The sequence below is a fragment of the Lissotriton helveticus genome, chromosome 7 (genome assembly GCF_964261635.1).
Source record: "Lissotriton helveticus chromosome 7, aLisHel1.1, whole genome shotgun sequence".
Lineage (NCBI taxonomy): Eukaryota > Metazoa > Chordata > Amphibia > Caudata > Salamandridae > Lissotriton > Lissotriton helveticus.
The window spans coordinates 458,056,769-458,081,342 of NC_136068.1; the positions used below are offsets into that span (position 1 = coordinate 458,056,769).

Consider the following 24,574-nt stretch of genomic DNA (forward strand, 5'->3'; position numbering starts at 1 on the left):
AATCGCAGTTCGTCAACCATCATTATCGATCTCTCGCAGTTCCTTATGAGATCTGGACCATGTCAGTGAGATGTCCCAAATACTGTGCACACTGGAAATTCAGGTTCCACTGCAGAGCCTGCATACACAACCTGGCGTGCTTTACCAACAGAATGCAGGAGGCCATGAGGCACAACAGCTTGAGAGATAGACTCACAGAAATTTCCAGAATAGAGGCTGAAACATAGGAATCATAACCTAAACATCCTGGACTCACTGCTCGGGAGGATTGGCCAGAAACTGCACTGTGTCCAGAACAGCTCCGATGAAAGAGAGCATCTGAGAAGGAGTCAGGTGTGACTTTGGCACGTTTATAGAGAACCCCAGTGAATGCAGGAGGTCAGCTGGAGTCTGAAGGTGGGAGCTGACAGCCTGGAGAGAGGACACCTTCAAAAACCAGTTGTCAAGGTAGGGGAATACTGAAACCCCTAACCTGCGCAGATGACCTGCCACCATGGCCATCACCTTGGTGAACACCTGAGGTGCGCTGGTAAGGCCGAAGGGGAGCACGGTAAACTTAAAGTGTTCGTGGCCTACCTTGAACTGCAAGTACCGTCTGTGACCCTGTAGAATGGGAATGGGAAAATATGTATCCTGCAGGTGCAACGCTACCATTCAGTCTTCTTGGTTTAGGGCAGAGCAGACCGGAGATAAAGTGAGCATCTTGAACTTCTCTTACTTTTTTTTTTTTTAACTTTGTTTATTGATTGAAAATCAGAAATACATTACATGATTGAACGAAATATTGCATGTTACCATTAGAAATTCCAGTACAACATCATTCAAGGTTATTTAGGGTGCATCTCCTATCAGTCTATCTTGCCTACGCATTTCCATTTCAACCGTGGGTGATATACACAGGTATCCCCTGTATTTGTTTCAGTGTGACAATTTCCTGTCCCATTTCTTTGGGCAGCCCCTCGCCTTATTGACCTCTGTCTCTGACAACATGCATCTGTCCATTTCCCTGACCCATGGAGTAACACGAGGTCGGTACTTATCCCCCAACCCCTAGCCACTTCCCTCTTCACCAGCGTGTACCCCAGTGTTGTGAACTAATGTTCGATCTCCGATAAGTCAGTGGCCTCCCAAATGTTCAGTAGCCCGAGATGTGGAGTTAGTGTTATTTCTTTTCCCAGGCCCTTAAACATGTGAGTTGTGGCTCCCTCCCAGAGTGGGAGCACCTTGGGGCATGTCCATAGAGTATGGTAGTATGTGGCCTGTTGACCACAGCCTTTTACACATCCATCATCGGGTTTGGACCCTATTCTGGCCAAAATGATCCCAGTAATATATGATCGGTGGAGTATTCTGAGTTGGATCAGGCGAAACCTCTGAGGTATGGCTGCCTCACGCGGGGACATTAGTGCCGTCTGCCAGTCCTCGTCCTCCAGGAGGCCCATGTCCTCTTGCCAGCGATCCCTGAGTTTCGGAAAGTTATCCGGAATATAAATTAAGGATATTGCCTTAGATCTGAGGGGTCCATCCAGTAGGCGATCTTCCAGAGGTGACGACTCCGGTATTTCTGCAAGGGACGGAAAGGCTGCTTGTAACGCATGTCTGATTTGTAAATATCTATATATTTCTCCCTGAGCTTGCTGGTATTTTTCCTGGAGCTCGCTAAAGGTCAATATCGCCCCTATTTTGACCAGATCTCCTACTGTGGATATCCCTATGAGGTCCCATTTATCAAATCCAGGATGGTACCCCAATCTTCCCAGTTTCTGAGCAAACCACAATGGCGTGGCCAGCGAAAGAGTGCCAGCCCAACCTAATCGAGCTGTGACTATACGCCAGATGTCCAACGTATGTTTAGTTGGTCCAAAGAATTTCCCTTTATTCTTCTTATCTGAGGTGTAGAGAGCCCCCAGATATCCAGAGCAGTCAGTCTGGTATCTATCAAGGGCATATGATGGGTCATCTGGGGGGTAACACAACCAATGGTTAACGGTTACCTGTTGTGACGCCCAGTAGTACCGTTGCAGGTCAGGGAGGGCTGTGCCCCCATCGTACCAGCCTTTCGTCAGTTTCTGCCTAGCAATTCTAGGGGCTCTTTTATCCCACAGCAATGTAGTGATCTCACCCTCGGCCGCTTTAAAGTACGAATCTGGGACTTTGTGGGGGCAGCTCTGGAGGACAAAGAAAATGGGGAAGGGCCAGCATCTTAAAAAGTGCCGCCCTCCCTACAAACGTTAGAGGCAGGGTCCTCCAATGCTTCACATCTGCACGCAGTTTGGCCAGAGGCGGGGCCAAATTTGAATCGTAGAAACAGGCTGGGTCCGAGGTAATAAAGATCCCCAGGTATCGAAAGACATTGGTTGCTACCCTTATCGCACATTGTGTCGGGAGGCGTGGCACCTCCCCTTTCAGCATGAACAAGACTGATTTGCGCGAATTGATGGCATAACCCGAATATTTTCCAAAATGTGTGAATATATCTAAAGCAACACTAATTGATTTGTATGGGGATGCCAGATAAAATAGGATATAGTTTGCGTATAGCGATATACGATATTCCACCTCATCCGCCCAGCGCAGGCCATGCACCATCACGTCTCTTGGTATCCAGGCCGCAAGTGGCTCCAGTACGAGGGCAAAGATCAGTGGGGACAATGGGCATCCCTGCCTCGTGCCCCTAAAGAGTTTGAACGTTCGGGAAGTGAAACCATTAACCTTCACCTGTCCTAATACTCCTGTGTATAGGAGTCTCACTCAGGCCACATATTTGGGGCCTAGCCCTGCCCTTTGTAGCACCTCCAATAGATACGGCCACTCAATGGAATCAAATGCCATGGAGGCGTCAAGGGAGAGGATCGCTGCATCTTCCTCAATGTATGGCCTTCTCGCCATCATGTTGTGTACCCGACGCAAGTTGAGAGGCGTGTTTTGCCCTGGCATAAAGCCAGACTGATCCGAATGAACCAACGATGTAATAACAGACATTAATCTATTTGCCAAGACTTTTGCTAATATCTTCGTCTCCACATTTATTAGTGAGATTGGCCAATTGGAGCTGCAAGCAGCCTTTGGTTTACCTTGTTTATAGATGACTACAATAGTGGCCAGGCGCTGATCTAGGGGTGGTTGACCCACCTCTAAGCTCTCTTCATACATGGCTTTCAGATGCGGCATGGTCAAGGAGTCCGTAGCCTTCAAAAACTCCACTGGCACGCCATTAGGCCCCATAGCCTTTCCCGATTTAAGTTGTCCCAGGGCCTTGCTAATCTCTTCTGTTGAAAGGTCTGCATCCGTAGCGTCCCTATCTATGTCCGAGAGACATGGAACATTGCTGTCCTGGAGGAGTTGTAGAGAGTCGTCCGCTGTATAGCTTGTCAAGGGGGAATATACTATCTCAAAATGGTCGGCAAATTGTTCCGCTATTTCCCTTGGGTGTGTTACTGTGTCCCCATCTGGGGTCGTCAGTGTGTGGTCCCATCTAGTGCCCTGCTCTCGTCTCTCCAGCCACACCAATGTCCAGCCTGTCCTATCCCCAAGTTCTTATAGTCTATGTTGTATCACACGCTCCTTGACTACTGTTTGCTCCCTAGCCTTTATTCGGAACTCGTCCTGTTTCAGGAGAAGCCGATGGCTAGTGTCGGGTGAGGGATTCTGCGAGTGTTCTCGCTCCCGTTCCAAGAGTTCAGTTTCCACGTTAACCAAGAGTTCATGTTGCTTAATAAGGTAGCCCGTCTTTAAAGAGAACTTCTCCTTCTCACAGAAGAGATTGGCGGACCAAAGATCTAAAATAGGCAGTAACCCTTTATTCTTCTTTGGAATGTTATGTTAATAAATTTATTAAGCGCACGAATATCCAGAGGTGTCTTGGCGCTAGTGGTCCGGAGTAGGCAAGCTCATGTAAGGCAAGGGTCTCTATTTATTGAACAGCAAGATTTTCAGGGCCTTCCTGAAAATAGACACGGTCGGAAGTGTTCTAATGGAGATTACAGAGTTTAGTGGCTGCGACCCTAAAGCTCCTGCCACCCCAGCTAGCTATAAAAAATTTGGTGTTGCTATCAATTTAGCTCAATCTGAGCGAAGATGGCTTTTAGGGGCATACCAGTGTAGCAGGCGTCTCAGAAATTGAGGGCCACTATCATGAAGTGCCCTATAGGTAATGCAAAGGTCCTTAAATGGGAGACAATGCAGCTTTTGCAGGTGTTTTCTGACTGAGTGAAACTTAAGGATTCCTATCAAGAGCCTAGCGGCAGTTTTCTGGATCGTTTGCAACTTATTAAGTTGCTTCTCAGGCATACCAAGAAACAACCGATTGCAGTAGTCTAGTTTGCCAAGAATCAGTGAGGTAATAACAGTTTTCTTGCTGTCCTCAGAGATAAAAGGTATTTTTTTGATTACCTTGAGAAGAAAAAAGCTAGGTGAGGAGATTGCATTTACCTGTGCCTTAAAGTTAAATTTATTATCAATAATCACGCCAAGGATCTCTGCTTTGGCGACTGGAATGGGTGCCATCCGTAGTTCATCTGGCCACCAACTGTGACCAGCCTGGCGAAAAATTGCCAAAAATAACTATTTTAGTTTAATCTGAATTCAATCTGAGACACTGAGAGCTCACCCAGGAACGGACTGCCAGCATACAGTACTTGAGTTTTGCATCAGTGGCAGAGAATTTTTTAAAACAGACAAAACTATTTTTGTAACGTCCGAAAGATCTAATAAGTGTCACTAGTTCGGATACATAAACATTAAAAAGAGTAGGCGTCAAAGACAAGCCCTGTGGGACCACACAAGGAAGAACAAAGGAGGGAGAATCGTAGCTGCCCAAGGCTATCGATTGTGTTCTTCCAGACAGGAGCAAGGAAACCAGTGTGAGAGCTTTGTGGAAGATACCAATAGAATTCAGTTGCCTAAGTAGCAAATTGTGATCAACCATGTCGAAGGCTGCTGATAGTTCGAGCAAAATCAGAGCAGCAGCGCCACCTGCATCCAGAACTGTTCTGATTTAGTCTGTGGCTTTAATTAGGGACGATTCTGTACTGTGTTCTGCCCTAAAACCAAACTGGGTTTCATCTAAACAGTTGTTGGTTAAGCAGATATTGAGTTAGCTGTTAGTTAATAACTTTTTCCACAAGTTTTGCAGGAAGGGGAAGACATGAGATAGGTCTGTAATTATTTGGTTCAGTGGGATCGAGGTTACATTTTTTCAGTAGTGGTAAAATAGATGCCCTTTTCGAATTAGACGGAAACGCACCCTGAACGAACATAGAATTAAAGGTGGTGGTAAGACCCAGAGCAAAAATCTCAGGGGCTTGCTTGAACAAATTGGGGGGGAAGAGGGTTGTGGGGAGAACTTAATTTGGCCTACTGAATAAGAGTGGTAGTCTTATCATTAGTAATTGGTTTAAATTCAGAAAAAGTTGAGGCATTAGAAGAGCCAACATTAGCTAGGATGCATCCATCTAGGCGTGTCTTTGTGTCAAAGATGATATTTACTCCACTTTATTCAAAAACGTGTTGCGTTAAGGAGTTGCAAAAATCTTGCGATTGCTCAGTTTATATATTTTTTCTGGAGGTATAGACAATTTAGACACTACTTGAAAGATTTCCCTGGTGGAGTTATTTGCTTCCTCAATCAGAAAGTATCAGAAATAACTTCCATTGCCTACTTCTGAAACCAGGACGCTCTCTACAGCCTCCTTGGCCAAGAGAGCTGTAACTTCCTCTTGGAGTAAGTTTAAATGATCCTCCCCCAGCCGTTCTTGAAGTGGCGGAATAGGTGGATGAAAAGAAAGGAAATGGAGAGAAAAGCCCTCCTGAATATTCTGCAAGACCCACTCGTCTGATATTATGGACCTTCAGTGGGGAAGATGATGGATTCTCCCTCCCACTGGAGTGGCGTGGTGTTGCACAGTCAGACTAGGAGGGCTTGGAGACTGTGACTGCACAGGGCTGGGTGGCTGACTACTTCTGGCTTTCATTCCTAGGACGGAATGAGCTGGGTCCACGCACAATTTGGGAAGTCTGCGCAGGATGGGGGCTGAGATAGGGCTGGCACGGCTGAAACTCTTTTTTGATGTCATGAAATGGGTGAAAGCTAGACTGGCTACGAGGTGTAGTAGAGGGGCCCAAGGATCTGGCCGTAGCACAAGAATCCTTGAACCGCTCTAGGGAAGAGTATGCCTCCGCTCCAAACAGGATACATCGAAGGGCAAGTGCATCAAATTAGCCTGGACATTGCCTGAAAAACCAGACATTCTAAGTCAGGCATGGTGCCGTAAGGCCACTGTCAACTAAATTGCTTTGCCCAGCGAATCGGTCATGTCAAGTCCACTCATGATGGTGAATTTTGCTGCTTCTCTGCAGTCCTTAAGTGCCTGGGAGAGGACAGTCCGGGCCTCCTCTGGAACTTGTGGCAGCATTTGTGCAACCGTTTCCCAGGGGGAATGGAGAAACAGCCCAATAAGCATGCGGTATTCACAGACCTCAATGTCAGGTCTGGAGAAACAAAATATCATCAGCTCAAGTTATTCCAACCTCTTGGATTCCCAGTCCGGGGGGGCGGACAGGAACATGCCCTAGGAAGTTGAAGCCTGCACCACCAAGCTGTCAGGGGTGGGATGGGGTGTTGGCTAAGGAACTTTGGTTTGCTCGGAGCCAGGCGATGGCGGCGTGCCACTATACTATTCACAGGAGCCCCAGAGCTAGGCTTGGACCACGTGCCTAGTAGAACATCAGTCAGTGCTTCATTAAAGGGCAGAAGTGGTTCAGAGGTGGAAGCCCCAGGCTGAAGCACTTTGGTAAGAAGATTAGTCCTGACCTGCACAGAGGGCAACTCCAGTCTATGGACCTGAGCCTGCCAGTATCTGGGGATGTGCCCAGTCGACTGGCTTCCCTAAGTTCCTCATTCCAGTCCATCTGCTCTGCAGACTCATCCTGGTGTTCTAAAAGATCCCAGTTCTCTCCCGTTCCTAAAACATCATGAAAATGCACACATGACAACACAGAACCCCTGGGTTCTACCAGCATTGGAATCCATTGGCTTTGAGTGACTACTTTCTGAGTCGGTGATGAGGATGGGGCTGGAAAAGCCGATTGATGCCGGCAGCTCCGAAGGCATTGACTTCGGGTCGGACGAAGGAGAAGGTCATGTAGGCACGACCGGTGTTGTCCTGGATCCCCGAGGCCCCATCGGCACAGCGGCTGAAGCCGATGCAGTCTAATACAACGGGGACCCTTCCAAACCAGCGGGCCCTAACCCTCACCAGAGGAGTCAGCCTGCTCAAATACGCAGTGCATAGCCTCATAGAACTCTAATTTGAGAGGGGGTCACTCTGGCTCTCAGAAAATGTAGGTACGAAGTCGACCCTGGCTCCGGCTGCACAGAACCGTGCCTAGAGCACCAGTGCAACTTACCTCTCTTATCTTATCTTAATCGGAACTTATAGAGCGCACGGTCACCCAGAGGTTTCATGGCGCTAGTCAGGCAGGAATCACACTGAGGGAAGTTACCCGAGCGCTTGCTCGTATAGCCAAGTTTTAAGCGATTTTCTAAATGTCAGGAAGTCATTGCTCATCCGGATTGGTAGTGGTAAGGAATTCCAAAATACAGGAGCGAGATGAGAGAATCTGCATCCTCCTTGGCGTTTCAGCTTAAAGGTAGAGACAGACAGAAGCTGAAGATGGGCCGAACGAAGGTTACGGGAGGGTACACGTCTGACAATTCTGCAGCTGATGAATTTTGGGCTTTTACCGTGCAAAGCCTTGAAGATGATAACCCAGTCTTGAAGGCGATGCGTTGGACCAGAGGGAGCCAATGAAGTTTATCCAGTAGTGGTCTGGCAGATGACCATCACGGTTGTCTCGCTGCCTGATTTTGGACCAGTTGGAGACGCCTAAGTAGGCCCAAAGGAAGACCCAGGTAAATGGAGTTGGAAAAGTCTAAGCGTGACAGGACCAGAGCAATTACCACCTGTATTAGTGCAGAATGATTGAGCAGAAGGCGATTTTCTTATCCTCCGTAACTGAAATAGACAAGAGGAGACCACTGTGCCCACTTGACCTTTAAGAGAAAGGTCGGCGTTGATAGTGACCCCAAGGCTTTTTACCGACGTGGAAGGGGCGGGGGAAAGGCCCAGTTCTGCCGGCCAATAGTGGGGTCCCCAGATGAGAGCGCTCTTCCCGGGCAAGATTAATTCCGTCTTGTCCGGGTTGAGTTTCAGGTGATTCTGGTCCATCCAGCTCTGGATATGGAGCATAGTGGATTGAAAATTGAGGATGGAATCGGTAGAGTTGTCCAGGGTAAAGACCAGCTGGAGGTCATCCGCATAATTGAAGGTGGTGACCGCCATATTTTTTAGAGAGCTGATCAGGGGTCGAAGGTACAGATTAAAGAGAAGAGGCGACATGGAAGAGCCTTGAGGGACTCCGCATGAAGTTGCAAATTTAGGGTCAGTAAACGGGGTGAGGCGGACAGCTTGAGTTCTGCCCTGGAGAAAAGAACCAATCCAGTCATGGGCGACGCCCAGGATGCCGGCCTGCCTGACACGGTCCAACAAGATCTTATGGTCGACCGTGTCAAAGGCGGCCGACAGATCTAATAACACCAATGCCTGGGTGGCGCCTCTATCTGCACCGGCTCTCATAGTATCCAATAGCGTCAGGATTACCGCCTCAGTGGAATGGGCCGGCCTGAAGCCTGCCTGATGCGGCTCTAGGTATTCTGATAGTTCTATGAAGTTAGATAAACATGTGGTCACATGCACCTCTAGGATTTTAGAAAGGAAGGGGAGGAGAGAAGTGGGCCAGTAGTTAATAAGATTTGCGGGGTCAGCCCCTGGTTTTTTGAGTAGGGGAACAATTATGGCATTTTTGAAGGCAGAAGGAACTCTGCCTTGTGACAATGAATGGTTAAGGAGAGTTAACACGCTGTGTGGTAAGTGAGAGAGAACATCCCTCATGATGTGGGTGGGGCAGCAATCATTAGGGGAGCCTGATTTAATGCGGGTCAGTAGATCCAAGAGCGTTGAGGGGCTGATAGGATGAACATTTTCTAAGGTAGAGGTGTTAATTACCATATTAGCCTTTGGGTCATTGACTGTTGTAGTGGGAATGCTATCTTTAATAGACGCAATCTTCTGTAAGAAGAAATTGTTGAGAGAGTCACAGGTATCTTGAGTAGGAGTTTGTTTTGGGAGGATCCATACGGGGTTGCAGAGATCATTGACTATCAAGAAGATTTCCTTCGACTTATTCTGGGAATCTAATATTCTCTGTGAGAAATAGGCGGCTGTGGCTCCCTGGATAGCAATTTTGTACTCTTCACGAGCCAGGGAGTACTGGAGTTTATCTTCCTGAGAGTAGAATGATCTCCATCTCCTTTCCTTTTGGCGGAGCTCAAGATTCTGTTCCTTTAATTCAACAGAGAACCATCGTTGGGAGTCTGAGTGACGGGTACGAGTAAACTTAGTTAGTGGGGCATGGACATTGCTGGCCGACAGTAGCCAGGAAGAGATGTTAGATTCCATGGCATCGACATCTACATTAAGAGGGGGTACTGTACTAGTCAGTGTGTCTAAGAAGGCTTGAGTGTCTAAAGGCCTCCCCTTTCCTCGGTACTGCGCCACCTAAAGAGATGTTCTTGAGCATTGAGGGCATGGTGATATTAAATTGTATTAAATAATGATCCGACCATAAACACGGAGAGATACTGAGGTCTGTCAGGGAGAGATTGGTAGACCAGACTTGGTCCAGTGCATGGCCCTTGATATGAGTAGCAGAGTGAATATGTTGAACAAAGTTTAGGTTCAGAAGCGTATCAAGAAGATCTATGGCGTGGGGTCCTCCCGAGGGATCGTTAAGCCAGTAATTCATATCGCCTATGAATAGGATATTCGTAAAATTCATGGCTAGATTAGCTAGCTGTTCGCATAAAGAGGTGGGAAAGTTGGGCATGGGTTGGGGAGGCCTATAAAGTAGGACAAAGATAAGAGCGCCAGAGCTGGAGTCTAATTTAATAACTAAATTATCCACCGCCGGCAGATCCAAAGGCGAGATGCAAGTGCAAATAAGGTGATTAGATATAACGGCAGCTACTCCTCCCCCCCCCCCCCCCCCCCCAAGATCTGCCTGAGGATCGGTTTGCCTGTAGGATATAATAGTCCTGAAGTAGCGCGGCCAAAATATCAGGAATGGACTCCTGGGTTAACCATGTTTCCGTAAGTAAAAGTATATCTGGCTTAACTATAGAGAGTAATAGAAAGATATCAAGCTGGTGTTTGACGAGAGACAGCATTTTCAGATATGCAATGTTAAGAGCAGGAGGGTTTAAAGTGACAGGTACAGACCCCTGTGGATGATAAGATGTACAAGGTAGGACAGGGAGGGAACTATGTGTATGGAAGATACCAATAGCTTTGAGGTGGTTGTTAATAGCCGTCTTGAGAGGAGGGTTTATCTTAGAAAGGGACCTGAGTTGATCTGAGGTATATTTAATTAAAGGTCCAGAAAGCCTGGCTCCTGGGCTCGTCGGGGCGAGGACGGGCGCAGACGGGCTTGCCTTTTGCGCTCCCGCGGCATTGTCGATATTTGAACTTAGGCTCCGCCTCAAACTCCTCCCCCCTTACGGCCGATTGGCTAAGGCCGCAGGGTGGTGTCAGGAGCAGCGAGAGGGCAGCAAGATTTTCCCACAAGTGCCGGTTCTGATAAGCACACACACAAGCAGGTAACACAAATTCAGTTTCCAATATTTTAAAATTCAGTTTTAAAAAGCATAAACACGGGCGCCAACCCGTCAGCGTGATGGCAAACCTATAATCGCCTGTGGTTCGCGCTGCCGTGAGTTTGCTGCCGTGAGTTTTCTACCGTTCCTGGCCTAGGCTCCGCCTCAAACTCCTCCCCCCTTACGGTCGATTAGCTAAGGCCTCAGGGTGGTGTCAGGAGCAGCGAGAGGGCAGCAAGATTTTCCCACAAGTGCCGGTTTTGATAAGCAAACACACAAGCAGGTAACACAAATTCAGTTTCCAATATTTTAAAATTCAGTTTTAACCACATCAATGCTATAGCAATTCTCCCTCAGCGCTGGAACTCATTGATTCCCAGTGTTCATGACGAGCTCAGCTCGTCATGAGCACACGAGCAGTGTACTGCATGACGAGCTGAGCTCGTCATGAGCGTGGAAGGGGTTAAAAAGCATAAACACGGGCGCCAACCCGACAGCGTGATGGCAAGCCTAAAATCGCCTGTGTTTCGCGCTGCCGTGAGTTTTCTACCCTTCCTGGCCTAGGCTCAGCCTCAAACTCCTCCCCCCTTACGGCAGATTGGCTAAGGCCTCAGGGTGGTGTCAGGAGCAGCGAGAGGGCAGCAAATTTTCCCAACAAGTGCCGGTTCTGATAAGGACACACACAAGCAGGTAACACAAATTCAGTTTCCAATATTTTAAAATTCAGTTTTAAAAAGCATAAACACGGGCGCCAACCCGTCAGCGTGATGGCAAGCCTAAAATCTCTCGTTGATGGACAACAGTTGAGGTAAAGAAGAAGTCCGCTTGGACTTCCTCTTGTGCCTCCTCCCAGAAGACCTCAAGTGGGAGGAAGAGGACTTGGGGATCCGGGAGCAGTCCCACGACCACCTCTTCTTTGATCGGGACATGGATGTTTGCGGAGACTAGCTGGCCGGTTTCGACTGCCCGGTTGCAAGGAGCTTCAAAGCTTGTTCCCGCAAGGTCTTCAGGTCATGGCCCGAAACTCCGAGCACGACTTCGATGGTTCCAGCAAGAGAAGGCAAGTGAAAAGATGTGCAAGAGAAGGCACACAGGAGAAGTTAGGAGAGCAAGTGAGAAAAGGCAGGTGAGAAAACGCAAAAAGGTAAGGCAAGTCAGAAAAGAGGTGTAGGTAAGCAAGAGAATTGCGCTCGAGAAACCAAAGGCAAACGAGGTGGGGATTGGTAACCGACATGGCGTGGGGACAAGTGCCACATTGTTTAAACCTGGTCTTCCTTGAAGACATCATCGCACACAATGTAAAAAAATATCCTAAGTCAACAAAGTCAAAAAGACCTGTCAAAAAGCAACAGAGAGTTAGCTCTTCCCAGGTTGGCGCTTAACTAGCACAGAAAGAAAAGAACTGACGTCCTCGTGCCTGGGTGGCACCTATATAAGTGACAACGTCATAACCGGCACCAATGACATCACGCGGACCTGAATGGAGCCCCCCCCCCTCAACAGCACACGCAAGGGGTACTTCTCACACAAACCTTTTCTGATCCAGCCTGACGCCTGGGAAGTTCTAAGGTAAGGAATCTGCCTCTAGACGTCTCTATCAGATGAAAAAGATTGACAAAAGCTGGCCTTTCAATTACAACACATGTATCCAGGTTCTGTTTTTCATGACAAAGGACTTGAACTAAGCCTCACTTCAGTAATCAGACAATGATATAACCAGATTTTCTTCTGCTTCATAAAGGAGATCTCTGCAGAAAAATACTTATCTGGCAATTATTTCTACACAAACAATAAAATAACCTATTATACAATGCTTCACAAAAGTGAACAGAATGCCACGAACTCTACTCCCGCAAATAAACTCTGCTTACCTTGCTTTTCATACATTATGACTGATTTATGCTATCCTAAATTCAAACAATGATTGAGCCAAACTCCTTTGTCAAATGTATTATCTTTCCAGAAAAGGCCAGAGCTCACCATTCATATCTCTAATCCTAGCTAGGCTATTTCAACTATGAAGGGGTTAAATGACATAGCAGTTTACACTTTGTTCTTTCGTGAGATAGAAAACATGTTTGTCCTCCCCTCAAGTGGCATGCCTGCAAAACATGCATTTCCCATGCCTTTTCCACTATAGTCTTGGGTTGAGTACAACTAGGATACCTACCCTCTGCTCCAGCAAAGCCCTCCGGATTGATACCCGCTGCTCCAGGTCCTTGATCTCACGCTCGTGCTGGGCCTCCGTATGGATCTTGATTTTGCTTTGGTAAGCATTGAGCAGCTCCAACTCCTGCTGGAGCTGCATCCTCAGCACCTGGTACTCTGCCTCCTGAGTCTCATCCAAGCGCAGCTGCATTGAGGAAATATATAAGGAAGATGTTGAGGGAATTACAATAAATACCCTAGCCATACAACAGCCCTCATCTGGGTATTATCTCCCTGCACTAGAACCTCGAGGTACTTTATGGCACAACAATTGAGAAATCAAGTAGTGAAAGTGGGACGGTCCAATTGTTGTAAACTAATCCTCTTGATCTAGAGTGAAGTAATTGTTGGACAATTTTTCAATGTGAAAATAATGCTAATTAACGGATAAACATGAAATTAAGCCCAAGACAGACAACAAACTGGGCAGAAGCAGACAAGAGGCAAGCACTACGAGGACAGCTGTGACACTAAGAATGAAATGCCTTAAAACATTAGAAAACAATCAAATATAATTACCATAAACCACTTTGTCCAACTAGAATCCTAAAACCCAAAACACTATAGGACCATGCCAGTGGTAGAAATGTGCAACTCCATGCATAGAAATATTTATAGGAGTAATGAGACATACAAAGCTCAGCTCGTTATACCAGAATAGATCAGAGATAAATAAAATAGGCAGGGTATGACTGAACAAAGAATAAACAGGAAAAGAAGTAAAACAAAATATAGCGGACCTCAGGAAGGCAGAAATACAAAGGTGAAGATACACAACCTGAATAAGGCAAACATAAAAAAAAGGTGCAGGAGCGTGCAATAATAAGAAAATTAAGAGGAAAAGACAGAACGTTCATCCTGTCTTAGAAGCCATAAAAAGAAATGAACAGGCTGGAGGACTCGAAAACAACCAAAACAGGCAAAAAAGGACAAGTTAGGCAAAAGACAGCCAAAGTAAAAAATCGGAAGACATAAAATGTCTCAACTAAACATAGCATAACGAAAGGAAACAATACAATCCTTCAAGCCCTTCTTTGTATAACCCTTCTGCAGAGCACAGTTTTGAAGCAATTTTTGGCACCTGGCTCCTCACAGTATCTCTCTAACAAGATCTGGGCAGAACCTGCAAGGATCTAGATAATGATGCAAAATTCCATAGCTCACTCAATTCTCCTCCTTCCACCATTCATGGAAATCGAGGCAAACTGGTATTCTCGTAGACATACTTAAAATGCTAGAAACATTGATACAATATCACACTAATCTTTCCAGATAACATCTCCAAATGGATCACAGCAGCAAAGTACTGTATTACAAGAAGACAAAAGTAAATTGTGATAGTTCTCCCAGACACTTGACAGGGAAAAAGCTATCCACTGAAAGAAACTGGTATAAAGATTATACTCCCTAGTCAAGCTCCCCTACCAGCACCAAATCCATATATATGAGTGATTTTCCTCCTGGTATTTATGTAATTAAATATTAATATGGAGATAATTCAAATTCCCACATTGATTATCTTGGCAATATAGATTTCGTTTTTAATGCCCACATCCCTCACTATATTGTGGTCACTTTTTATGAAGATCTATCTGCTTTTTGTAGCACAAATTACCTGTTTCGTTTTAACTTCACGCTAATTCACATTTCATGCAATGGTCAGCATTTATCAGTTTGTAGATCTCATATGATCTATAATTTGGAGACCATTTTGAGGTTCAAATAACACAATTATGACATTACAGCTAAAAACAAGAGTAAATTGGCCAGAGAATGACAACCCAAGGTATTGTAATGCTTTAAAAACTACTTTTAACCCAAACAATGCAAATTTCAAGAAATTAGGAAAACATGGAGGAAACGAGAGGAAGATTTTATGTATTGCCCGCATGGGTAGTACTTGGCTTAGTGCCTCTCCGGGGAGGAACACAAAGTTGATAAATGAAAAAGATTGTGAGCGAAGTATCTTACCCTGTTATGAGAGGGGAGAGGAGAAAGGGATTATTAGGGAACACTGCCTACCTGTACAGTACTGCGTGCATACTATGTGTCTTAAAGCTTAAGGGAGAGTCCGGAAACCTTGCCTAGTGGATGGCAGCTTGTTGCTTTTTGCATGCTTCAGGGGAGCAAGAACGGAAAATCTGCATGTGTGGACTCTAGAAAAAGGCCCTGCCTCTCAGGAAGAGTTGGATAAGAGAGGAATAGACCTACTGCTTGGGTCGACAGCATCTCGTTAATGCTGTGGTCGTACTGCTCAGCCAGTATAGCCAGCTTGCGGGTCTGTTCGTCCTTCAACCTCTTCAGGATGGTCTTGTGCTCCGTCTTAGCTGTGGTCTCCAGCAGGTGGTTGCGCAGAGCCTTGTACTGCCGCGTCTGTATCTTGCAGGTGTCCTGGAACTGCTTCTTAATCTGTAGCTCTTTAGACTGCAAAAAAAGGGGCAGACAGAGCGATGGGGGAGGGAGGCGGAGCAGAGCGACGGCAGGAAAATACGTGAAGGTTGAAAAGCCATGGAGGAGCAAAGCCAGTAAGTGGTAGAAGAAACATGGCACAGACAAAGACAAAGCCAGGACAGAGCAGATGTGTGAGAATGTTAGAAGACAGATCAAGTGAGAAGCACGAGGAGGTAAATAAAAAAACAGGGTAAAAAACAAGTTGGACTCGGAGATGAGGCAGGCGAGAGAGATGAGGCAGGCGAGTGAGAAGGTAGACGAGAGAGAGAAGGCAGATGAGAGAGGAGTAAGAAAGAGACAAAGGAGAAAGAGGAGGCAGGGAGAGAAATAGAAGTCAGGGCGGGACAAAGGAAGCAGGGAAAGCCACAGGAAACAGGGGAAGCCACAGGCAGCAGGGGAGACAGATAAGGTAGGCAAGAGAGGAGGAGACAGCAAGACAATGGAGGCAGGCATGAGAGAGAAGTCAGGAAAGAGATTAGGCAGGCAATTGAAAATGCACATGAAAACAGGATAGAAGAAAAGTGAAAAAATGTGCGAGAGAAGGTACGCAAGAGAATGTAGGATAGCAAGTGAGAAAAGGTAGGTGAAAAACGCAAAAAGGTGAGGGAGAAAATAAAAGGAGGCGAAAAGAGGTGAAGGTAAGCAAAAGAAAACGAAAAGGCAAGTGAGAATAAGCAAAAGCAAGAAACAGAGATAAGAGAAGTTTGTGATATGATGAGAAAAAGTTAAGAAGACCAGAAAGTGCGAGGAGCAGTAACAGTGCAAGAGATATTCAAAGGGAGAATGCAAGTAAATGGGGCAAACGAAAAATAAAATGAATGCAGAAAAACCAGAGATAATTAAAAAGACAAAGCAAATAAATGGAGCACATCAAAGACAGAATAATGAAAGCATGGGGCCGTATTCCAGATTGAAACCAAATGGGTAGCAAAACCACCATAGAAGGCAGCAGAAAAATGAGAAGTCAACCAAATAGCAGGAGACAATTGTAGGCACATGTGTGGTATGAAGAGTAGGACAGACAAGCAAGCGTATGGTAGTTAATAAGTGGAACGGAGAAAGGGGAGAATGCAAAATAAAATAACATAAAAAGAGTAATGGCAAGGTGATGATTACAGAGAGGAAAAGAGCAATAGTTCATGAAAAAGCGAGAGACAACCAAGATCAAAAGGGAAAAGCATTAGAATTTTAAACAGGGCATTAAAACAATCCCAGAAGTAAGGATGGAGTGGAAGATGAATGACCAGAGGGACAGAAGGATAAAAAGGAAGAAAACGGGGTTTGGATTTTTAATGATTGTAGCCTGCAGTTTAGGAAGACAGCAAGGTTAGCGTAGATACATCAATAATCAATGCACAATTCTACTACCACCTAAAACCTTATTACTCAAATGAGGTATTTCTAAGTCATGTAGACTTTAGACCCAATACAATAGGAGGTGGTCCCATCAATAAACCGGTCAGCAAGTAATTGGTGGCTCATAGTGAGTTTGCTCTTATAGAAAAACAATATTCCCTATCTGTCAACGGTGGAGCCAAAGTCATGTGGCTCTCCTATAGGGCACAAGTAAGGTTGATCAATCACTCGTGACACGACCATTCATGAATTCACTGCATTTTCTTCCCCTGCTCAAACTAGTATGTTGCGCTTGCATTACAGGACGCACTCAAAAGGAAAACCCATAACAGAGACTAGGGCAAAAACTAAACACCTCAGTCTCCCTGATGGAAGCTCATTACCTTAAGACCAAAAGAACCAAGGATAGGGAAACTCCACATTTACCTCTTGCTGCTGATATTTGAATGGAACAATTTGAAAAAGGTTTCATTAAAAATGTGCTGCTCAACCAAAGAAGTAATTACCTAGGATTTTACAGGATTTCCTTTAGTTCAGAACAATAAATGTTCTTACAATGATTTTACATTATTACTTTTCGGTCCCAGACCCTAAATACTTTACTCAAATAGTTAAAGATGAGGCTATACAAAAAGTAGTAACATAAACAGTCCAGGATTTTCTTAAGTCTTGGAAAAGGTTTCAAAGCCAGAGAAAGTTAAGAAATATCTAACTTTAACAGAATTATAGACTAAACAAGTAGCCACTTGCTGTGAGCACCACAGAAACAGGCACAAAAAGCATTAATGTGAGACACTTAACAAGAAGTTAACTCTTGTTCTTTGGGTGCTGGCTTGATCAAGCAATAAACACTTTAAAAATGAAACATCTGGGAAATAGACCATCATCATCAAGTGTATCAATAATATTCTGTAGGATTTTTTTTGCTAATTGACCACTTTCTATATTTCAGTAGTGGGTGATCTAGATTATTTGCAGGCAGCAAGGTTAGTCTTCACTTTACACAATAAAGCACCCACAGAGCGGATTATGCTAGACATTCACTCAAATTGCCTCATTTGACATTCAGTGCAAATCAAGAGAAAAAGAGTACCAGTACTTTGTTACCAACCTCTAAATAAACCATGGATCCTTCACGGGTTGGATGGGTGACGTGTTAGGAGGGCAGATGTTACCCTCCTATGCAAATGAGGCAGAAAGCATAGAGGAAAGGGGGGAGAAAATGATGATGATACCACACAGATGGGACTACGAATTGAACAAGCTTTACAGGCTCCAACTTGTCCAAAATGAAGCAGTGTGAATGCCAAGACAAGTTTGAAGCTTTTCTTGCATCGCTTCTATTAGCTTACATTCACTACCAGGGAAGTTCTGTACAAGCTGGGTATATTCACCTACAAAGAATCTTCAGGAGGACTAAGGGTAGTTATTTTGCAGATCAAATCATTGGTGCATTATACAGCTGGACTGAAATGATGTGTGCCTCGTGTTACATCTCTCATTAAGCTCTCAAGAACTGGCCTTGAATGCAGACGTTCGAATATGGTACTCCCTCCAGCCTATCACCACCTCCGGAATCTGCATTTTGCAAAACTCCTTTGTGAATCATCATATTAAATATATTTGACAAGCCCTTAACATTTCAAATGCTACAATAATATTCTAAACTGTCCTCCTATCCACCTTAGAATGGGAAATTGAAATAACTGGCCTCAGTCAGTTGAAACCCACCAGAAATGGAAAATAATTCTGTGCAGCAACCAACCTTTCTCTAGATAGAGCAGAACTGAAAGACTAAGTTAACTACTTAAAATAAAAAAAGATTTGCAATGAATTGAAAACCTGGTGTCTTCAGCTGCAAGTTCTACAACTGCCAACATGGAAAAAGCCAGGTTCTGAAACTGGGATGGTGCAATGAGCTAAAAAACGGTGTTGGATCCAGCCCTGATCTCTTGACTGTATAGCCAGGTTCTGAAACTGGCATGGTGCAATGAGCTAAAAAACGGCGTTGGATCCAGCCCTGATCTCTTGACTGGGTGAGAGTATTCTGCTTAATTCAGAGACTCTGTCCCTCACCACCCCTTGTTGTAAATAACATGGAAAAAGTGGCAGCACATATATTTGCAACTTTTACAAAGATTGATTAGACCACACTTAAAAACCCTTTGTGGAAGGAGTAAGTGAACATGAGAGAGGAAGTAATGTGCCTGGAAATCAGGTGCTCTTAGGTCGATGCTTTTTTGTTTTCATACATAAAAATGGGTGTAGAGCTATGCTGCCATAGTCCAATAAAAACACTTCAGTCAATCACCAGCTTTCTACTTTCCATTCAAGTACAGTACTATTTGCCTATGCTTAAAGGCACTCATCCTCCCCACAAGCACTTGACCCATGCTATAAGCCATTGCTCGCCACCCATTACAAAAGCTCCCATCTGCTTCCATCACACAGAATTCCATGCCACTTAATTATCTATAATGCAATCCAATCACCCTAAATCCACCTGACTCTGAACATTCTAGGACTAATCAGGGACGATTAACCATAGATATGAAGCAAAATAAATCATCATACAAAGTGTAGGTTATTCGGTGTAGAACAAAGTAATGATTCCAGTCCTCTCAGAACAATATCACAATTTCATGTTAATATTGTCCCCAAATTAAAGGCTACTGGACACGAGACATCAGGTCTGAGGCAGTGGCTCAGAAATGGGAAGGTGAAAGGAAGAGCGGAAGGAGTACGATGAAGTAGCAGACGCTCCCTTGTGAATCGGGTTGAAATAGACTCTACACAATTGCAGCTAGGTGGTAGAGAACCACAGATATCAGCAGGAATAATGAGAAGATTTAGAGCATGGCAAAAAGGAAGAGGGCAGATAAGGCACGAGTGGGGGACATGGAGCACAGGAGCACGAATACAGATGTTTGCAGTGGAGCCAGACAGATATTGATAACTTGATCAGAAACAAAGTTAACTAGGCATGGGTTATGGCGAAGGAAGGGCGTCTCAAAATTCTCTCCGATGTCATTATATTATGCATAGTAAACTATTTACGCACTAAAAGTTCTAAGCATACACTTGTCTGCACTCAATATATTGTGCTAAAGTGGTATTCAGCTCAGTCTAAGCGTGAAATGAGGCAACAGGTGGAGTCTCGCAGCTTTTGTAGGGAGCCATGCAATGGACAGGGAGGAGTAATTTAAATCAACTTAATCATAAGAAGACCTTACAGGTAAGGACTAAAGGAGGTTTCTGACTACCAGGGAGTTCCCTTCCATGCACCTCAACTGCATGTTTTCTTATCCAGCTTTGTCTGGACAATCGACTGAAGGTTTTGAGAAAAAAAAAATCACACTTTTGATTTTTTCATCAATCAACAACTGCACTCCTTAAAAAGACACATTTCAAACATTTTGTTAGTTCCCTGCTCTTTAGTGCTGAGGCATTTTTCACAACCCTCCCTAACTATCCATGCTCCCCATCCAACACCTGAAAAAGCGCACGCCACAAATCACTTAAAATCAATCTAACTTTTATTAAACAATTTATAAAGGGAACATCACAAAAAGATGCTTTTCACAAATAAAAAAAGAACGCAAATCATATAACACTCAGGTAAAAAAACAAAAAAAATCCATAATTTACATAGAACAAAAGGAATAAATACATTCAGGGAACAAGACAGCATACACAAACACTTTAAAAAAAAAGTGAAAATATAACTGCATATTTATTTTTTCCTTTAAAAAATGTTTTTTTTTTTAAAAAGAAAGCAAAGTGTCAAGAGAAATGGAGGAAAAAACAGCAACAACAGTCACCAAATGCTCGCAGAATTTGTAAGGCAGCTCTGGTTTAATTCTCAAGAATATCCTTTCCAACCCTGCATTCCTGATTGGGCAAAGAGGATTTCACCAAACTCTACATGTGCACCTGATCTGTTGATTTGTATGACCAACATATCACAGTCAGTTCAGGTTGTACACCAAGCAACAACAGAAGAGGAGGTAAGACTATCAAAACACTTGCAGGCTCACTTATTTGGGGGAAAAGGATTCTACACAATCAATCTACAGATGTAAATTAAAATCTGTAGTATTTATTTACAATAAGCTGTGTGTGTAGACCTCTCATCTAAATATTGCCCAAGCAAGACAGGGGAGAATAAAACCACATACATGTTTTTAGGTGCAAATCAGGCAACTGGCCCAGTATAGCTTAGGCAAACACACATTTAAATAAGGGGAATTACAAATATGTGGCGACTGTACTTAGACTATCATGTCCGTGGATAAATCTCTAATAGCACAAGAGTGACACACCCTGGGAGCAAAAGCACCACATGTAGTCTTTTCCCTGCATGACGAATTCTGCTGTCTGAAAAGGTTAGAAGGCATAGTCAGTTGACCAAGAATGGCAGTAATTTTGAAGAAGGGATCCACTGTAGTGACTCCTGCTTTAGTAGCAGCAAGATCCCCTTCCTTCAAACTGAGATGAACAGATCAGGGCATCTAACGCAAGCTCTTTCATGCAAAGTATAAAAGATGACGTGATTCTGGAAGTTCAGGCTGCACGTCTTGTAGCCAGACTTTTCCCTGGACAGGTCATAGACATACAGATGTCCAGCAACCACCAATAAAGCAACACTCCAAACTTGTGGAGGATAGAATTATTTTCTTCATGCTTGTTCACATAACATTTCATCTGATCCTATCTGTCTAGATCAAAACTGTTTTGTCATGGATAACAAGTTAAACAGCTTACTGCCAAGAACAAAGCTGTTAGCTCAGTCACATTGATGTGGTGCACATGTTTCTGACCACAGCTTGTATAAAATCAACGTCACTCTATACCAGAAAATCAAAGAATCCATGATGACCTCGGAATCCCTCCCAACTCCCCAAGAGATCTTTCACCTGTTGAAAAATCAGAACATCTTCAATCCATGTACTGATCTCTCAAATGAGACATGAGAATGCTGAGGATAACCACTGTGGCAGAACTGGAGGTAGGAAAAGTAGATAAGCTGCATGCAGGAGATTATTTTAGCAAGAGTACTCCAGAACCACCTCTCGCAAGGGACAGTGCAAATTCAAGCACCATGTTTTTAGGTTAGGATGTTGGATCATCCTCTTTACTGTGCATAGCACTACTTTTATTAATTAAGCAAAGTGATGATGTTGATGCTGACTTGGTCATATATAGAGAAAAGACGAGGATAAAGAGACTAGACCTCAATCAGTCTAGGCAGAAACTGAAAATTCTTAGGGAAGAATGCTCTTACCGAACACGTCATTTAAATTAGGGTAGTTGTGCCCAACCTCCTTCGAAATGAGGTGGGGATAACTCTATCCGGACCAGCAGATGAGTTGAACACCTTGAACGGATGTATGACGTTATAACGCATACTTTTACTCCGCAGACCATTACAACGCGACTTTTACTCCGCATACTGTTACAACGCATAGCGCCTTGGGGCGCTGGATAGTGGTAAGTATAATTTACTATTCTAACTCCAGTCCCCGTGGACCCTAGGGAAGGTGTTGGATAGTAAATTATACTTATCCCCTATCCTAGAGCGCCCCCCAGCGCAATGCGTTGTAATGGTATGCGGAGTAATGGTCGCGTTGTAATGGGTCTGCGGAGTAAAAGATCCGTTGTAACGGGTGTATACCCCTTGAACAAATGATGGACTCATCACAGCACATCCACTATTCTCTCGTCCTATTCTATGCCCAACTCAAGTGCTGGATATATATAAAAAGGTATCCTTTGTGCGGTTGAAATATGAAAGTAAGCATGCCTGAGGTATGTATTTCAGATAGCCAGTACTCCAACTGTCAAGCTTATCTGATCTTGAAAAGTGGTAGCCATCTGGAAAATTCCTTCGAAAGAAACCAATCAAAAATAAAACCCAAGGCCTCCTGTCAATGAGGATCAATGTATTTCTGCTTTAGAAACCTAATACAAAAAACCTTAGAAACCTAAAGAGGGAATGAGGGCGAGAGATGCAAAGCCACATCAATCATCTAAAATGGTGTTCTTGCTGGTCACCCTCCAAGCTTGGAGGGAAAAGAAGAATCAGGCGGGCTCTGAAAATGGGGCAGAAGGCAGTTCTGCTTTTGCCTGAAGATGGGAGACAGAAGAGAACCTTAGAAGATTTATAGTAATTTTCCTCTCACTGCTCATGAACCTGTCCTGCTGTAGGGTTAGTAAACTCACAAATGCTTAGATCTGTTCTGTTTAGTTGCTCCCTAAAAGTAGTCTTACGTGGAGGCATGGTGGAGATGAGCAAAAGACTTTGTTTAATCTCCTATGCCAATCAAGGAATGTGAAACTTAGTTAAACTGAAATATGAAAAACAAAAACAAACAGAAATGACCAAGTGTTCTCTGTAGTTAAATTAAGTAAGTTGGGAAAAGATAAAAGACTAAAGAATCACTGGCCAATTAAATTGGACTGATTTAACATCTGGTACACCAAACCGCAGTGCGTGTCTAGAAGAAAGTCCAGTGTGGGACCAGAAACATCTTTGACTACATTAGTAAAAGCAGCCCAAACTACACCACTGACATCTTGCTTATGGTTCTCTTTGTTAACCAGCCACTTCACAATGCAACGTGGCAGTACATGTGCTTCAGTGAGACGAGTAAAGGGGACTTGGGAGGACTGGAGAAAGTCTTACTTTGGAAATATGAATAGCATCAACAAAGTGATTAGGTCTTTTCAAGTAGGCTATTCGAGCACTTCGGAGAGATGGCTGGCCATCAATGCAAAAGGGAATCTGGAGTAAGCCACGAGGCAAGCATCTGGGGGACTTCAGGATGTACTTTGGTGTTAGTTTGCTAAGGAGCCTTGAAACTTGGGGAGGCTCCAGTGCTATATATTATATTATATTAGTCAAACAATATGCAACAAGGGCCTATGTGTTGACATGCCTATTTATGTTCGGATTCCGCACAACCAAGCCCTGCAACTCACTAGGAAACAAACCAAAGCCTTCTGCTAAGCAGTACAGCACATTTTTAGAAACAAGTACAAGCGTGGGTCGATGATATGGTCATACACACACTAAACAGAGGCAATGAGAGTCTGCTTTCAAGATCAGTGAACAGCATTAACAGCAGATTTTTAAATTTGAATCCTGTGACATTACAGGGAGTCCAGAAATGCAATGAACAAGGCAGCAAGTTGGAAAAGACTTAAGTTACAGAAAAACAGTGAAACTGACGAACACGCCCTAAACTGATGGAGAGCGTGTTTGTGTCAGATAACTTCGTAGAAAGAAAAGGTAAAGAGCTAAGGTGGAAGACACCAGTCATGTCTGGGGGTAAGAACTAGGTCAAAGGTAGCCAGAGACTGGCTTACAATATGCTTTATACATAAACTGCTTCCTTCACCTATTCTAAAACTAGGCATATACCATCAGTCCGAGGGACTGGATTTGGGACAAATGAGGAAGAAGGGGGACCTTCTTAGTTGGAAAGAGATATGCCCGTTTCATAGAAAAGAGATTAAGTTGCAACAAAATGCAAACGACAAAACTGATCTGATAGAACACATTAAATCACTAAGAGGATACAAAGTCAACACCTACACAACTTTATTGGTCTTTACTTAAAAGGTTCTGCCCTAGTTCGTAAACAAACATCAGCCGGCCAATTCTATGTAAGGACCCAGAGGGGAGGATTAGGCTTTTCTTTCTTTCTTTATATCACCAGCAGCCTTTTACATCTTTGATTTCATTAGAACGTAAAACTACATTTACCATGAGTCCTTTGGGGAAAAAACTAAACCGAATGTTAATCAGAATGCCTCAGTTCCACACTATAACCACTGCAGACTCTA

At 44.2% G+C, this 24,574-nt stretch overlaps 1 protein-coding gene across 1 annotated transcript in view; it reads right to left on the reverse strand.

Moving 5' to 3' along the window:
• TAOK2 (TAO kinase 2) overlaps window positions 1–24,574 on the reverse strand; it is a 934,333-nt gene that overhangs the window by 70,000 nt on the left and 839,759 nt on the right. Inside the window, exons 21-22 of the mRNA XM_078652408.1 lie at window positions 15,131–15,343; window positions 12,882–13,064 (exon numbers count right to left, since the gene is read on the reverse strand). Of these exons, the coding sequence (XP_078508534.1) occupies window positions 12,882–13,064; window positions 15,131–15,343 (396 nt within the window). The remainder of the gene's footprint in view (window positions 1–12,881; window positions 13,065–15,130; window positions 15,344–24,574) is intronic.